This window comes from Hyla sarda, chromosome 6, assembly GCF_029499605.1.
Source record: "Hyla sarda isolate aHylSar1 chromosome 6, aHylSar1.hap1, whole genome shotgun sequence".
Classification (NCBI taxonomy): domain Eukaryota; kingdom Metazoa; phylum Chordata; class Amphibia; order Anura; family Hylidae; genus Hyla; species Hyla sarda.
Window position 1 is genome coordinate 114887412 of NC_079194.1, and position 18562 is coordinate 114905973.

General features: G+C 45.2%; 1 protein-coding gene and 1 long non-coding RNA gene across 2 annotated transcripts in view; one reads left to right on the forward strand and one right to left on the reverse strand.

Moving 5' to 3' along the window:
* LOC130275996 (uncharacterized) overlaps positions 1-18562 on the reverse strand; it is a 91918-nt gene that overhangs the window by 15095 nt on the left and 58261 nt on the right. The gene's annotated exons all lie outside the window — the stretch shown is intronic.
* The window catches only part of LOC130275993 (sodium- and chloride-dependent creatine transporter 1-like), a 104237-nt gene continuing 103045 nt past the window's right edge, over positions 17371-18562 (forward strand). Inside the window, exon 1 of the mRNA XM_056524772.1 lies at positions 17371-17769. Within this exon, the coding sequence (XP_056380747.1) occupies positions 17730-17769 (40 nt within the window). The 5' untranslated portion in view covers positions 17371-17729. The remainder of the gene's footprint in view (positions 17770-18562) is intronic.

Genomic DNA, 18562 nt, shown 5'->3' on the forward strand with positions numbered 1-18562 from the left:
GGGTCGCAAGGTGGCTCAATCCTCTGCCTGATTTTTGTTTTGGGTATTTTTCCCACCCCGGGGACTGCTCTGGTATGTCCCACGGTCTCTGTGTCCCCCAATGGAGCTGACCGAGAAAAGTAGATTTTTTTAATGCTTATTGTAAAATCTTTCTCGGAGGATCCATTGAGGGACACAGCACCCACTCCTTTTTGTTTTGGTTACTATGGTTCGGTTTTTCTGTCCGAGGGGTTGTGTTCGGTTCTTTTTTTGTCTGGTTCCCTCGGACACCTGCTGCGTTTCTTTTCTGTCGGTCCTCTCCTACTCTCCTAGTGGCTGCAAGATAGGTGATAGGTGCAGGGGGTGTTATGGGGGTGATAAGAGGTGCAGGGGGGGTGTTATGGGGGTGATAAGAGGTGCAGGGGGGATGTTGTGGGGGTGATAAGAGATGCAACGGGGGTGTTATGGGGGTGATGAGAGGTACAGTCGGGGTGTTGTAGGGGTGATAGGTGCAGGGGGTGTTATGGGGATGATAGGTGCAGGGGGTGTTATGGGGGTGATAGGTGCAGGGGGGTTATGGGGGTGGTAAAAGGTGCAGAGGGGTGTTATGGGGGTCATAAGAGATGCAGGGGGGTGTTATGGGGGTCATAAGAGATGCAGGGGGGTGTTATGGGGGTCATAAGAGATGCAGGGGGGTGTTATGGGGGTCATAAGAGATGCAGGGGGGGTGTTATGGGGGTCATAAGAGATGCAGGGGGGTGTTATGGGTGTCATAAAAGATGCAGGGGGGGTGTTATGGGGGTGATAAGAGGTGCAGGGGGTGTTATGGGGGTCATAAGTGGTGCAGGGGGGTTATGAGGGTGATGAGAGGTGCAGGGGGGTTATAGTAGTGAGGAGAGGTTTGGTGGGTGGTTATGGGGGTGATGAGGACACAGAGGATAAGACGGGGTGTATATGTATATATGATGTGTATGCATGTGTGGCAGTATTATATTCAGTGGATACAGTGTGTGGCAGTATTGTATTCAGTGGATACAGTGTGTGGTAGTATTATATTCAGGGTACAGTGTGTGGCAGTATTATATTCAGGGTACAGTGTGTGGCAGTATTATATTCAGGGTACAGTGTGTGGCAGTATTATATTCAGGGTACAGTGTGTGGCAGTATTATATTCAGGGTCAGGCAGGGGGGAGGGGTAGGGAGCCCCGAGGTAATTTTTTGCATTGGGCCCTGTGGTTTCTAGCTACACCTATGGGGGCAACTATTAACAGAGGGGCCTACCCAAAATATATGGAGCCCCCTATATAGCTTGGGTAGGCCCCCCTGTTAATAGTTGCTTCCATATAGTTTGGGTAGGCCCCTCTGTTAAAGGAGTAGTCTGGTGAAAAATAACCGTTAGGGGATAAGTGCTGTGATCCCCCCCCCCCCGATCTCCTGCACGTCTGTACCCTGCAGGAAGCCGTGGCCGGCACACCCCCTCCATGTATCTCTATGGGGTACATGGAGGGGCGTGTCAGCCAGTGCTCCGTGCTGGGTACGGCATGCCCCCCTTTCAGCTGGGGGTGCAGGCCTTGAGCTGTGTGAGGGGCCCCAAAATTTCTGATGGCAGCCCTGCCTATAACAGCAGACACCACTTCCAGTGCCATTGATGTTTTAAAGCAAACAGCAAGAAAAGATTCCAGTGGGTAAAAGAGCCCAACATTTTGCAGTGGAGAAACATTGCCTGTTCAGATAAATCCAGATTTCTGTAGTACCATGCTGATAGGAGGGTCAGAACTAAGTGCGAGCAGCATAAATCGATTAACCCATCCATATGGCAGAAGGTAACTTTCAGAAGAACAATGCACCATGCCACAGATTTGTTCTAGAAACATGAAAATAAGTGTTGTTGTTTTTTTTATTTTATTTAATTTTTTTTTATGTCTCTGGCCCTTACATTCCTTATATCTAAATGAAATAGAACATCTCTGGAATGAGGTAGAATGGGCTGCTCAGAACATATCCATATGGGCCAATATTCCTGCAGAATGGTTTCGGTGCCCAGTGGAATGTACTCCATCATGGACTGCTGAGGTTAAAAAGGCCAAATTAATATTACACTTTATATGAGCTGCCAGTGAGAGAAGGTCATTCACAACTGGTCAGAGCACATTCTCATCTCACAAAAAGGGGTTGTCATGCCATTGATCTCATAAAATATACTACTCCCTGTGGATGACGATGTAACTACCTTAATAAACTATAGTAATATGACTGCATTTCTTATCTGAGTGAACAATATATTTTAGCGTAGTTGCAAAATATATTTAAAGAAAGAGCAAAAATGACAATTTATTAGTCTATTACTATGCCTGGAATGGATGTGGAATATTTTGGAATGAATTAAGTCCTGAATGAATAGAGAGAAAAAAAAGACTGATGGACTGATATTTGGTAAGTACACATATATATATATATATATATATATATATATATATATATAGATGCCAAACATTGGTTTACCACGAGGAAGCAAACTCAAGTTATTCTGAAATACTTAAAGGTGAACTCCAGTTGCCTCATTTGATACCCTGTATGTCCATTATGGTATGAAAAATCCTCAGAACATATAAGTATTTTCCAGGATTTACCACAGTCCAGACACGAAAGAGCAGTGCATTTGCCATCCGTAGTGACTATCTGTAACTGCATTTCATTATATGGCTCAATAGAAGGATTCATTTAGGATCAGAATGAGAAAGCAGTGAAACTGATTTTTTTTTTTAAAGGAAAGGTAAATCAAGGCTTCCCCCAGCTCAATTGGGGATATTTATCAAAACATGTGCAGAGGAAAAATTGACCAGTTGCTCATAGCAACTGATCAGATTGCTTCTTTAGGTCTTTAAAAACAAAAGAAGCAATCTGGTTGGTTGCATTCCACCAGCACTTTCATAGCAAGGAGGAGTATGTGATGTGTTGTAATTGGCTAGACAAGGAAGGGAGTAAGTTCTGTGTATGTGCATGTCCAAGCAGACTAGCTATGGTCCTGCCCCCTTAAATGAAGAGAATGAGAAATAGCTGTGCACCATGGAGGGGAGAAACCACTAGAGCATTAAAAATTACCTTGCCACCACTCTAGGGGTTAATGTAACAAAACCGTTAACATTTTAACATTCTTTTAACCACTTAAGGACTCAGCCCTTTTTCACCTTAAGGACTCTTTTTTTTTTTTTTTTGCACATCTGACCACTGTCACTTTAAGCATTAATAACTCTGGGATTCTTTTACTTTCCATTCTGATTCCGAGATAGTTTTTTCGTGACATATTCTACTTTATGTTAGTGTTAAAATTTTGTCGATACTTGCATCATTTCTTGGTGAAAAATTCAAAAATGTTATGAAAAATTTGAAAATTTAGCTTTATTTTTATTTTTTACTTTAAAACTCTCTGCTTATAAGGAAAATGGACATCCCAAATAAATTATATATTGATTCACATATACAATATGTCTTCTTTATGTTTGCATCATAAAGTTGATGTGTTTTTACTTTTGTAAGACATCAGAGGGCTTCAAAGTTCAGCAGCAATTTTCCAATTTTTCAAAAAATTTTCAAAATCAGAATTTTTCAGGGACCAGTTCAGTTTTGAAGTGGATTTGAGGGGCCTTCATATTAGAAATACCCCACAAATGACCCCATTATAAAAACTACACCCCTCAAAGTATTCAAAATGACATTCAGTAAGTGTGTTAACCCTTTATGTGTTTCACAGGAATAGCAGCAAAGTGAAGGAGAAAATTCACAATCATTTTTTACACTCATGTTCTTGTAGACCCAGTTTTTGAATTTTTACAAGGGGTGAAAGGAGAGAAATCACCCTAAAATGTGTAATTCAATTTCTCTTGAGTAAGGAAATATCTCATGTGTATGTGAAGTGCTCTGTGGGTGCACTAAAGGGCTCAGAAGGGAAGGAGCGACAATGGGATTTTGAAGAGTGAGTTTTTCTGAAATGGTTTTTGGGGGGCATGTCACATTTAGGAAGCCCCTATGGTGCCAGAACAGCAAGAAAACCCCCACATGGCATACTATTTTGGAAACTACACCCCTCAGGGAACGTAACAAGGGGTCCAGTGAGCCTTAACACCCCACAGGTGTGTGACGATTTTTTGTTAAAGTTGGATGTGTAAATTAATAATTTTTTTTTTTTTTCACTAAAATGCTGGGTTTTCCCCAAATTACATTTTTACTAGGGGTAATAGGAGAAAATGTCCCCCAAAATGTGTAACCCCATCTCTTCTGAGTATGGAAATACCCAATGTGTGGACGTCAAGTGCTCTGCTGGTTCACTACAATGCTCAGAATAGAGTCACATTTGGTTTTTGGTGGCATGTCACATTTAGGAAGCCCCTATGGTGCCAGAACAGCAAAAAAAAAAAAAAAAAAAACATGGCATACTATTTTGGAAACTACACCCCTCAAGGAATGTAACAAGGGGTACAGTGAGCATTAACACCCCACAGGTGTTTGACGACTTTTAGTTAAATTTGGACGTGTAAATAAATTTTTGTTTTATTTATTTGTAACACCATTTCTTATGAGTATGGAAATACCCCATGTAAGGACATCAAGTGCTCTGCTGGCGCACTACAATGCTCAGAAGAGTAGGAGCACCTTTGAGCTTTTGGAGAGAAAATTTGGTTGGAATAGAAGTCAGGGGCCTTATGCATTTACAAAGCCCACCGTGGTGCCAGAACAGTGGACCCAACCCACATGTGACCCCATTTTGGAAACTACACCCCTCACAGAATTTAATAAGGGGTGCAGTGGGTATTTACACCCCACTGGCATTTGACAGATCTTTGGAACAGTGGGCTGTGCAAATGAAAAATTACATTTTTCATTTTCATGGACCACTGTTCCAAAAATCTGTCAGACACCTGTGGGGCTTAAATGTTCACTGCACCCCTTATTACATTCCGTGAGGGGTGTAGTTTCCAAAATGGCATCACATTTGGGGGGGGGGTTCCATTGTTCTGGCACTATGGAGGCTTTGTTAAGACACATGGCCTTCAATTCCAGACAAATTTTCTCTGGCGCTCCTTTTCTTCTGAGCATTATAGTTCGCCCGCAGAGCACTTAACATCCACATATGGGGTATTTTCTTACTCAGAAGAAATGGGGTTACAAATTGTGGAGGGCTTTTTTCCTAGTTTCCCTTGTGAAAATGAAAAATGTAGGGTAACACCAGCATTTTAGTAAAAAAAAAATTTTTTCATTTTCCCATCCAACTTTAACGAAAATTCGTCAAACACCTGTGGGGTGTTAAGGCTCACTATACAACTTGTTACCTTCAGAGAGGGGTGTAGTTTCCAAAATGGGGTCACATGTGGGTATTTTATTGCGTTTGTCAGAACCGCTGTAAAAGATTTGCACAGCCACCCCTGTGCAAATCACCAATTTAGGCCTCAAATGTACATGGTACGCTCTCACTTCTGAGCCTTGTTGTGCGCCCACAGAGCATTTTATGCTCACATATGGGGTATTTCCATACTCAGGAGAAATTGCGTTACAAATTTTGGGGGTCTTTCTTTCCTTTTACCTATTGTGAAAATAAAAAGTATGGGGCAACACCAGCATGTTAGTGTAACATTTTTAATTTTTTAACACTAACAGGCTGATGTAGACCCGAACTTTTCCTTTTCATAAGGGGTCACTGTCCCCCCCAAAATGTGTAACTCTATTTCTCTCGAGTACGGAAATACCCCATATTTGGCCCTAAACTGTTTCCTTGAAATCCGACAGGGCTCAGAAGTGAGAGAGTGACATGCGCATTTGAGGACTAAAGTAGTGATTGCATAGGGGTGGACATAGGGATCGTCTATGCCAGTGATTCTCAAATAGGATGTTTTGGAAACACTGCCGTACAATATGTTTGTTTATTCTTATTGGGGGGGACAGTGTTAGGGGGTGTATATATGTAGTGTTTTACCCTTTATTATGTGTTAGTGTTTTTAGGGTACAATCACACAGGTGGAGGTTTACGGTGAGTTTCCCGCTAGGAGTTTGCGCTGCGGCAGAAAATTTGCCGCAGCTCATACTTGAAGCAGGTAACCCACTGTAAACCCACCCATAGGAATGTACCCTGTACATTCACATGGGGGGGGGGAGGGGGCAAACCTCCAGCTGTTGCAGAACTACAACTCCCAGTATGCACACAGACCATGCATGCTGGGAGTTGTACTTTTGCAACAGCTGGAGGCACACTGGTTGGAAAACCTTCAGGTAGGTTCTGTTACCTGACTCAGTATGTTCCAACTAGTGTGCCTCCAGCTGTTGGAAAACTACAACTCCCAGCATGTACTGATCCCCGAAGGGCATGCTGGGAGATGTAGTTATGCAACAGCTGGAGGTACGCAACTACAACTCCCAGCATGCCGAGACAGCTGTTTGGGCATGCTGGGATTTGCAGTATTGCAACATCTGGAGGGCTACAGTTAAGAGACCACTGCACAGTGATCTCCAAACTGTAGCCCACTAAGTCTTGCAAAACTACAAATCCCAAACGGCTGTCTGGGCATGCTGGGAGTTGTAGTTCTGCAACATCTGGAGGGCTACAGTTTAGAGACCACTGTATAGTGGTCTCCAAACTTTAGCCCTCCAGATGTTGCCAGGCAACTACTCCCCGGCTTCAGTAGTCTTCATCAGGGAGCCGCACGTCATCGCCCCCGGTCGCAAGGTAAGGGACCTCCACCACCGCCGCCGATCACGCTACAGTTCCCCCGTTCTGCCCGGATTACTGTCGGTGGGCAGAACAGGGGAACTTAACTTTAACCCCCCGCCCCCAATCTGCTATTGGCCAGTCTTCTGACTGACGTATAGCAGGGATAGAAGGGGTGGCACCCCTGCCACCTAACTCCTATCCCTTCAGGGGGACCGGGGGTGTCTTGGACAGTCCCGATCCCCCTGACTTTCTGGGTCACCGGAGTCCCGTATGACTCTGAATTGCCGAAGATTTCCAGCGATTGCTGACATGGGGGGTCCCAGGACCCCCCTGGGCATATGCACAGGATGCCTGCTGATAGATATCAGCAGTCATCCTGGTCCGGTCCCCGACCGGCTAGCGTTGGGTACCGGAATTCCCACGGGCATACCCATACACCCTACGTCCTTAAGGAATCAGGATGCAGGGCGTATGCATACGCCCTTCATCCTGAAGAGGTTTATCCGTTTTCTGAACATATACTGCTATTTTAAGAAGCCCTTAACAATATAAAATGGGATAATGTCCTCAGAAACAAGAATGCTGACACTAAATGGGAGACTAAATTCTCACTGTAAGATGTTTGTACCTTATGGGAATAAAAGGGTCAGAAATAAAAGAAAAACAATATAGATGAATAAGAATGCTAAGGGGGCAATAAATGACAAAAATAAAGCATATAAACTACTAAAACAGGACGACCGTGAAGAAGCAATAAAAAGCTATAGAGAAAAATGTAGAATATGTAAAAAACAGATAAAAGCCGCAAAAATAGAGACAGAAAGACTTATTGCCAAAGAGAGTGAAACTAACCCCAAAATGTTGTTTAACTATATAAATAGCAAAAAGGTTAAAAATGAAAGTGTTGGCCCTTTAAAAAAAAAACGATAAAGAAGAAATTATAAACGGGGATCAGGAAAAAGCAAAAATATTTAACAAATTCTTCTCCAGTGTACTTACCGAGGAAAATGAAATGCCAGGTGAAATTCAGTGAGATAAGGTAAACTCCCCAGTACATGTCACCTGTCTAATCCGGGAAGAAGTACAGTGCCGCCTACAAAAAATCAAAACAGACAAATCACCAGGTCCAGATGGCATTCACCCCCGTGTTCTAAAGGAATTAATGTAATAGACAGACTCCTATTTTTAATATTCAGGGACTCTATAGAGACAAAGACTTTTCTCCAGGACTGGCGCATGGCAAATGTGGTGCCTGTTAGTTTATCCTCCGTTGTATGTAAATTGTTTGAGGGTTTTCGAAGAGATGCTATTTTGGAGTATATTGATAAAAATAAATGTATGACTCCATATCAGCATGGCTTTATGAGGGTCCTGTCACACTAACCTGATCAGCTTTTATGAGGAGGTGAGCTCCAGACTGGACCAGGGGCAATCGCTGGATGTCGTATATCTGGATTTTTCCAAAGCATTTGATACGGTGCCACATAAAAGATTGGTGCATAAAATGAGAAGGATTGGGCTGGGGGGAGAATGTGTGCAAGTGGGTAAGTAACTGGCTCAGTGATAGGAAACAAAGGGTGGTTATTAATGGTACTTATTCTGATTGGGTGACTGTTACTAGTGGGGTACCACAGGGGTCTGTCTTGGGTCCTGTTCTATTTAATATATTTATTAATGACCTTGTAGAGGGGTTGAATAGTAAAGTAGCAATCTTTGTAGATGATACTAAACTCTGTAAAGCGGTAAACACAATAGAGGACAGGGCACTGTTACAAATGGATCTGGATAGGTTGGAGGTTTGGGCTGGGAAGTGGCAGATGAGATTCAACACTGATAAATGTAAGGTAATGCAAATGGGGAGGAAAAATCCGGGCAGGGATTATGTATTAAATGGGAGCACACTTGGGACGACTGACGTGGAAATGGACTTAGGAGTCTTAGTTAACAGTAAATTTAGCTGTAGTGACCAGTGTCGAGCAGCTGCTGCCAAGGCAAATAAAATCATGGGGAGCATCAATAGGGGCATAGATGCCCACGACAAGGAAATAATTCTACCGCTGTACAAATCACTAGTCAGACCACACATAGAATACTGTGTACAGTTTTGGGCACCAGTGTACAAGAAAGATATAGTGGAGCTGGAGAAGGTTCAAAGACGAGCAACCAGGGTAATACTGGGAATGGGAGGACTATAGTACCCAGAAAGATTATCAGAATTAGGGTTATTTAGTTTAGAAAAAGAAGGCTTAGGGGAGACCTAATAACTATGTATAAATATACTGTATCAGGGGACCGTACAGAGATCTCTCCCATGAGCTATTTATACCCAGGATTTTATCTATAACAAGGGGGCATCCTCTACGTTTAGAGGAAAGAAGGTTTCTACAGCCGCACAGTTGGGGGTTCTTTACTGTAAGAGCTGTGGGACTATGGAACTCTGGCAGAGGAGGTGGTCTTGGGAAACTCTGTAAAAGAGTTCAAAAGGGGCCTGGATGCATTTTTGGAGCGTAATAGCCTTTCTGGTTATGTATACTAGATTTGTAGGGACAGAACGTTGATCCAGGGATTTATTCTGACTGCCATATTTGGAGTCGGGAAGGAATTTTTACATCTAGTATGAGGGTTTTTTGCCTTCCTTTGGATCAACTCAGTAAGGACTCATTAGGGTTCTAAGTTGACACTGCGTGGAGGTGGCGGCAGCATGAGGAGAACATATAGTGGCTGAATGACACAGTGTGGAGGTGGCGGCAGCATGAGGAGAACATATGGTGACAGTATGAGACAGCTAGAAGCTGGCATCAGCATGAGGAGAACATATAGTGGCAGAATGAGACAGCCTGGAGGTGGTGGCAGCAGCAGAATGAGGAGTCCTGAAAGTGACCTGGTGAAAGAGTGGTGCAGTGGGAAGAAATTCTGGCTGATCCATGCCTGATTCATCTTCACAAAGGTCAGTCTCTCCACATTTTTGGTGGACAGAGTTCTCCTTGGGGTTACTATGCCCCCGTCGCACTAAAAACCCGCTGTGATGGCACACTACTGGCTGGGCAGGGCAAACTCTGCTAGTTGCGGCCACAAATCAAGTTTGGCTGCCCAGAAGTCCAGCGGATCTTCAAGGTGTGTTGGCATGGTCATGACAAGGTATGCCATCACCTGTTGGTTCAGGTCCTGCTGCTGATGAGTTGCTTCACTATGCGGGTGAAGAAAACTACTCATCAGCGACTGTAGACTCAGGGAAGGTGCAGTGGAAGGTGAGCACAGAGGGCCCCCCCCCCCCCCCCCCCCGAGTCAGACCTGTGAGAGGATGGACAATGGCGCAGATAGGCATCGGCCAACTGACTACATAGGATGTCTCTGTAGTAGATCAATTTGTCCTCCCTCTCAGGGGGAAAAAGGTCCCCATTTTGTGACGGTAACAAGGGTCCAATAAGGTGGAGAGCCAGAAGTCATCCCTCTGGCGAATGGTGACAATTCGGTGGTCACTATGTAAGCAAGTGAGCATGCATTGTGCCATTTGTGCAAGTGACTCCGATGGACTCCATGCCTCCATCTCCACTGCATACTACCACGGTGTGTCTGGGTCCTGTGTCTCACCCTTCTCATAACCCTCTAGCTTCTCTAGCTGCTCTGCTCCTCCTCTCCTGTCAGATGACTAGAAAAACCACCCATCGCGTGAAACCTAAACTGTGCTCCACTGTGCCCCTTCCCCTCCTCCAGTTCAGCCCCCACAGGGCTCATGTGGCCGTGAGATGTAGGCACCACGTCTCCAGTGCCCTGACCAGCCATCGTTTCCAACATGTGTTGTAGCTGATGAAGTAGTGGAATGATGTTAAATGATGTCCTGTAATCTCCTGGCGACTGACTAATAATGTGGCTTCCTCAAAGGGCCTGAGCAAACGGCAGGTGTCACGTATGAGCTGCCACTGGTTGACATTGAAGTTACACAGGGGAGTCCCCCTATCTGCTTGGATCATCAAGAAATCGATGATGGCTTTTCTCTGTTCGTATAGTCGGTCCAACATATGGAAGGGGGAATTCCAACGTGTGGAAACGTCACAAGTCAGACTATGTTGGAGGTATTCTGACGCTGCAGCTCAAGGAGGGTGTGCTTTGCGGTGTATTAGTGGCTGAAGTGCATGCAAAGTTTCCTTCTCATTGTTAGGATGTCTTGCAGATGGGGGGGCACTTCAGGAACCGCTTGACAACCAGATTGAACACATGTGCCATACAGGGTGCATGTCTCAGGCTTCCTTGTCGCAGCGCAGACCAGATGTTCTTGCCGTTGTCGGTCACATGGTTCCCATTTTTAGTTTTCGTGGAGTAAGCCATGATTCGATTTCTTGATGAATGACTTTTAGCAGTTCCTCCTTGCCGTCAAGGCAAACCATGTGAAGAACAGTGTGACACCTCCGTGCCCTGCACACATGGTATGCTGGAGGGGCACTTAAACTTGTCCGTGCAGTGGAGGCTGAGGACACTGTAGAGGATGAGGAGGCAGAGTCGCACACTGTCACAAGACCAACGGCCTGAGAGTGTGGAGGCAGAAGCGGCGTGACCTGTCCAAGTTGCTGCTGTTGTGCAGGAACCACATTCACCCAGTGGGCTGTAAAGGACATGTATTGTCCCTGACCGTAGTTACAGCTCCACCTCGGCTTAAAACAAGCCATCAGTTCTCTGAAGGTGCAGAGTCCACCACTTGAAAAGGGAGGGACTGCAGCACCAGCAACTTGGACAGGAGCACATTCAGCTTCTGCTCCGTTGGATGAATGGGCGCATACTGTTGTCTCTTGGACATGGCTTTGCCGAGGGATTGCTGGCGTAATGACTGGCTCGAAGTAGGAGGAGCAGGAGCATCTGGATCAACAGAAGATTGGTATAACACAGCTCCTTTCAGCTGAGGTGGTGGAGCCTTGGCTGGCTGAAACAGGGAGTGGCATGTCACTGGGTGATGCAGCAGGCTGGACCACGACATCGAAGCCACAGTTCTCCCAGGCCACTTTATGGTGACACTTCATATGTTGACGCAGGGCTGTGGTGCCAACATTGGGACCCTGGCCACGCTTCACCTTCTGCTGACACATCTTGCATGTGGCCAGGTTAACCTCCTCCAGATGCTTGATGAAAAACAGCCACACCGCCGAGTAGCTAATTTTCTCACCAACAGTCCGCACTGATTGCTACTGTCGCTAACTCCAGGCAGGGCCGGCGTTAGGGCAGGGCAATCCGGGCAATTGCCCAGGGCTTCCATCCCCCAGGGGGCCCCCTGCGGGCTGCTCAGTGTCGGATCCATGGGGGGGATCCGCCACTGAGCAGCCCGCAGGGGGCCCCACCACATTCGGGACATCCCTGTGTCCAGAAAAACACAAGGATGTCCCGGTTACCTTTCTGCGGCCCCATGTTTACTTTGCGTGCACCCATAGTAACAGAGGAGCGGAGCATCGCAGCATCGAGGAGGACGCGCGCTGGCCGGCATGGTAAGTTACCAGCACGTTATCTTCGGTGCTCCGACCACCACTCCTCCAGGCCCGGGACCTACTGCTATGGCCTATAGATCGTGACCCCGGAGCGGTGGACAGAGCACTGAAGTGGGGCAGTACACAGGCATACAGCCTCTAGCCATACACTGTATATGGCTGAAGGCTGTATGTCTGTGGGGAGCTATACTGCCAACATAATGTGGTGGGGAACTATACTGCCAACATAATGTGGGGGGAAACTATACTGCCAACCTAATGTGGGGGGAACTGTACTGCCAACTTAATGTGGGGGAGCTATCCTGCTAGCCTAATGTGGAGGAACTACAACCTAATGTGGGGGAACTATACAAAAATATAAAATTGCACTATTCTGATCCCTATAACTAATTATTTTTCTGTATATAGGGATGTATGAGGGACATTTTTTGCCCTGTGATTTGTAGTTTTTTTTATCGGTACCATTTTTGTTTTGATGGGACTTTTCAATAGCTTTTTAGATATTTTTTTTTATGGTATTTGAAGTGACCAAAAATGTGCAAATCTGGTTAGTGCACTATTACGAATTTTGGGGCCCCACTTTTGTTTTTGCCTAGAGCCACGCTAAGCCTAAAACTGGCCCTGACTCCAGGAACCCCTGTTTCACTACCTCCCAGGAAGGTAGGCTCCTGCGAAGGAGGTGGTCTACCCCTGGCATGTTTGGCTCCAGATTTTCCACTTCTGTCACCATGCTGACTGCCAACCATACTACCAACTTGTTTCCAACACCACCTCCCACACCACTCTCCTCCTCACTACTTTCCCGCCTAGCGTAGGAAGCAGCGGATGTCTCCTCCACTTCTTGGCTGGGCAGTAGCTGCTGACTGTCCTCTAGATCGTCCTCACTAAATTGTGGAGCTGAACCAACAGCATAAGATACTTCTGTGGGGAAGGGAACAGCATAGGACAGAGGCAATGGGAGGACAGGGACTGCTCCCGGGCCATGCCAACTGAGGGTTGTGTCTGAGGAACCTACCGACTGTTGACTGGGGGTGTCAGATGTCACTTGTGATGAAGTGGATGACCGTGTTAACCAATCGATGACGGCAGATCGGTTGCTAGTCGAGACACGACCGCTAGCTGATTCTGGGAGCTCAGGCCTCTCGCTGCGACTATTACTGGCCCTTGCCCCTAGTTTGCAGCGACCTCTGCCTGATGAATTTAGGCCTCTGCCACTCCTCTGTGCACGTCCTGGCACTTCTCTGCCTGACATACTTAGTGCGTAAATGAGGGGAGTACAATATTCTCCACTACGCTTAAAAAAGTATTTGTGTACAACACCAGCCGATGAGTACTGTAGGCTGATCTTTTACAGTATCTAGGCCCTTGAGACTTTAATGGGTACAACATAGTACACCACTTAGATGTACGCATGTGGTATGCACTTATGAGGGGAGACAAATGCGCTACAGTACGCATAAAAAAGTATTTGTGTACAACACCAGCAGTACACACCAGTGCTGCAGCACACAGTCACTGTGTACTATACCCCAAATTGCACTTTCTTTCTCAGTCTCACTCCCTTCCCTATCATTGCTTCTAGGCAGGATTTGTGCTTGAGCTAAACGGCTGCTGTTCTGTGCAACAAACTGTGCAACAAACTGCTCTCTGTCCCTCTGTAATAGAACGCTGTAGACAGTGACTGGGAGGTGAATCACTGCAGTAAGAATGCTTTTCTGTGAAACACACACTGCTCTCCATCCCTCTCTTCGTGCAACAGAACGCTGACTTGACTAGGAGGTGAATCACTGCTGGAAAAAAAGCTTTTCTGTGCAACACACAGCACTGTCTGTCCCTATCTATCTCTCTGCAGTGAAAGGCTGAAGTGAAGGCCGCAATATGGCTGCCGATTATATAGGGCTGTGACATCACAGGGGTGACTGGCTGCTGATAGGCTGCATGCTGCATTTGATTCAGGGTCATCCTGCCTACCCTTGTTCCCGCCTTCCCAGGATTCCTTGCCCCATGTACTGACATGTGAATCCACCATTTTAGATGCCCTGGAGCCTGGACCACACTAAATGGAGTTTAATGAATTTTTCCTGAAATCCGTAACGAATTCTGATTCGTCAGATTCGATTCGTTCATGTCTAGTTAGCATACTTGAGTGTGTGTGTGTATACATATATATATATATATATATATATATATCTAACTGAGTACCCGACATTGCCTGGTTTTTCCTTCCTAATCTTTGTTGGGGAGGAAAATCAATATCTCAACCTCATATTTCAACTTCGTATCCCATCCTCATATCCCGTCCTCCTATCTCGACCTCCTATCCCGTCCTCCTATCTTGACCATATATCCGGTCCTCATATCCCATCCTCATATCTCGACCTCCTATCCCGTCCTCATATTCCGTCCTCATATTCCGTCCTCATATCCCATCCTCATATCCCGTCCTCCTATCCCAACCTCCTATCTCAACCTCCTATCCCGTCCGCATATCCCAACCTCCTATCTCTACCTCCTATCCCCTCCTATCTCGACCTCATATCCTGACCTCCTATCCTGTCCTCCTATCCCGTCCTCCTAGCCCGACCTCCTATCCCGACCTAACATCCCGTCCTTATGTCCCATCCTCATATCCTGTCCTCAAGTGGGACTGATTTGTAATGAAGATACTGGAAGAAGAAGCTGGAAGAAGCTGGATACTGAAGAAGCTGGAAATAGAAGGGGGCATGGCTTTGTGGGACTGGGCGTGATTTGCAAGTCAGACCAATGCGCAAAAAGGGTAGAGAATAAAAGGGGTGGGGCTTAAAATGTGGGCATATCTTTGTGAGATAGGGTGTGACACATTCACAAGGAGATGCAGAGCGGAGCTTGTGGAGTAAAGTACTGGATGTCCCATATACTTTCATGGGACTTGAAACAAAAACCCATCTTTTATATAAGGGTGTAGGTAAGGGTTAATTTAACTATCATATCTTATTTGACATATAAGTAATATGTGTACCAGGTAGTATTGAAATATCTCCAGCCGTACGGAAGTTATGTGGGAACATACATTTCCCATAGATTTGAATGGACCTTTAAACAAAAACCCTGACCCTCACAAATGGGGGTAGTTAAGGGTTAAATTAACTATCCTATATTTAAAGTGGACATATAAGTAACATGTGACCAAGTATTATCGAAATATCTCCAACCGTTTGGAAGTTATGCTGGAACATATATTTCCCATAGACTTGTATAGGACTTTAAATAAAAAACCCAACCCTGGCAAATAGGGGTGAGTAAGGGTTAAATCACCTATCCTATGTTTGTAGTTGACATATAAGTAACATGTGTGGCAAGTTTCATGTTAATATCTTCAGCCATTTGGATGTGATGCTGGAACATACACACATGCACACACACACATTGAGTTTTATATATCTATAGACTAGCTGAGTACCCGGCGTTGCCTGGTTTTTCCTTCCTAATCCTTGTTGGGGAGGAAAATAAACAAAGGAGGAAGCTTTTGACTTCATATCCCGTCCTCATATATTGTTGTCATTTCCCGACCTCCTATCCCGACCTCCTATCCCGTCCTCCTATCCCGTCCTCCTTTCCCGTCCTCATATCTCAACCTCCTTTCCCGTCCTCCTTTCCCTACCTCCTATCTAGACCTCCTTTCCCGTCCTCCTATCCCGTCCTCCTATCCCGTCCTCCTATCCCGTCCTCCTTTCCCGTCCTCCTTTCGCGTCCTCATATCTTGACCTCCTTTCCCGTCCTCCTATCTCGACCTCCTTTCCCGTCCTCCTATCCCGTCCTCCTTTCCCGTCCTCCTTTCCCGTCCTCTTTTCCCGTTCTCCTTTCCCGTCCTCATATCTCGACCTCCTTTCCCGTTGTCCTTTCCCGTCCTCCTTTTCCGTCCTCCTATCCCGTCCTCCTATACAGTCCATCTATCCCGTCCTCCTATACCGACCTACTTTCCCGTCCTCCTATCCCATCCTCCTATCTCGACCTCCTATCCCGTCCTCCTATCCCGTCCTCCTATCTCGACCTCCTATCCCGTCCTCCTATCCCGACCTCCTATATTGACCTCCTATCCCGACCTCCTATCCAGTCCTCCTATCCCGACCTTCTATCCCGACCTCCCATCCCGGTCCTCCTATCCCGTCCTCCTATCCCGTCGTCCTATCCCGGTCCTCCTATCCCATCCTCCTATCCCGACCTGTAATATGTGTACCAGTTATTGAAATATCTCCAGCCGTACGGAAGTTATGTGGGAACATACATTTCCCATTGATTTGCATGGGACTTTAAACAAAAACCCCAACCCTCACAAATGGGGGTAGTTAAGGGTTAAATTAACTATCCTATATTTTAAGTGGATATATAAGTAACATGTGACCAAGTATTATCGAAATATCTCCAGCCGTTTGGAAGTTATGCGGTAACATATATTTCCCATTGACTTGTATGGGACTTTAAATATAAACCCCGCCCCTGGCAAATGGGGGTGAGTAAGGGTTAAATCACCTATCCTATGTTTGTTGTTGACATATAAGTAACATGTAAATATCTTTAGCCGTTTGGAAGTGATGCTGGAACATACATACATATACACACACACACACACGTTGAGTTTTACATATATATAGATAGATAATATACCTCTGACGGTCCTTTGAAACACAGTGTGAACCTAACCTACTAGGGTGATATATGTGTGGTTTTACCCAGAATTGCATATTATTCTCTCTCCATAGACCTTTCTGACTTCTTCACCGGATCCAAGATAGGGATCCCTTATCAGAAGAATGAAGGTTAAAACGACAAATTCCGTTCTGCTACACCTGCCTAGTAAATAATATGCACTACGCCTTTGGCACGTAAAGGGTGTTATGTTCCTCAACCAGTGGTTTTCCAGCTGTTGCAGGACTGCAACCCCCAGCATGCACTGAAACACAGTAGCTGAGCAGGAAAAAAATAGAGGGGGTTGGGCGACGAATGGAGGTAAAATAACAAATTCAGCTCTGCTACATTTGCCTGGTGCATCCTGTGCACTGTATTTCCAGCATTTAAAGGGTAGACGATGGATAGAAGTGTCTGAGCTTGCAGCGCATTGCTAAGCAGGTGCATGTGTTAATGCTGTTTCTCCAGTAGAGACTCTGACCAATCACAAGACATGGGAGGGCAGGAGGATTTTTTTTTCTTCCTCTATTTCAATTCTTTATTTGGCGACAGAAGGCTCAGTTGCTTTCGAGACAGCGAGTGTGATGGAGATTGCTCGCACACAAAGCCTCCTTTTCCATCTCTGAACCAGCTCTACCAGGCAGCTGGCCGCTCGCTGACGCTTCATTCCCACGTTCTGAAACTTCATCAATGCGGTTCTTCCGACTTACCTTCAAGTGTTTTGTGGATTGTTTCTGAACCCCCTCCCCCGCTCCCCGAGGTTCTCTCTGTCTTTTTTTTTTTTTTTTTCTTAAATCATTATAATTTTTTTTTGTAATAAAAAAAAGACTAAATATATTTTTTATTTGCTGCGAGAGAAAAGAAAAAAGAAAAAGAAAATATCTATCAATCAAGACGTGAAACCTCCACCAACAATGAGAAGTATAACAACCGCAACGAAAGACAAGAGCACAGGTACGTGCAACGCCAATGTCACTTTTTGGACAGTCCGCCGATGGGTAAATGACCTGGCTGGGCCCTGTAGTGCGGCCATTATTGTACGTGGTACAGATAGTAAGATGAATGACTGACAGCACAGAGAGTGAGTGGTCCATTCACTGCAACCATCCATTCACCAGCGTCATTATCATGCGTGTCCTCAGATCCGTGTGTATCCTGTCACGTAAAGATTCTCATACTGCTGCGTCTGGGTTGAAGTCAATAGTAACGTGGTAGACTAAGAATAGTATCTAGAATGAAGACTCCGGTCTGTCCTATCTATCTCATATCTATCTATTTATCTATCTCATATCTATCTATTTATCTATCTCATATGTATCTATTTATCTATCTCATATCTATCTATTTATCTATCTCATATCTATCTCTATTTATCTATCTCATATCTATCTATCTATCTCATATCTATCTCTATTTATCTATTTATCTATCTCATATCTATCTATTTATTCATCTATCTCATATCTATTTATCTATCTATATCATCTACAGTATCTCTCTCATCTTGCTCTCTTTCTATACATCTCTATATACATTTCTTCATATCATGCTTTTATATTTCTATCTGCTGGAAGTTGTAGTTTTGCAACAGCTGGAGGCACCCTGGTTGAGAAACCCTTCCATAGCCCATCAGAGGCAGAAGTGTGCCCTTTTGGCCTCCATGTGACTGGTATGCCGCAGAAAGGAAAGGCTGGCATAGCTTACAGACCATTCTATTCCATTCTGCAGAGTTCAGTTAAAGGATACC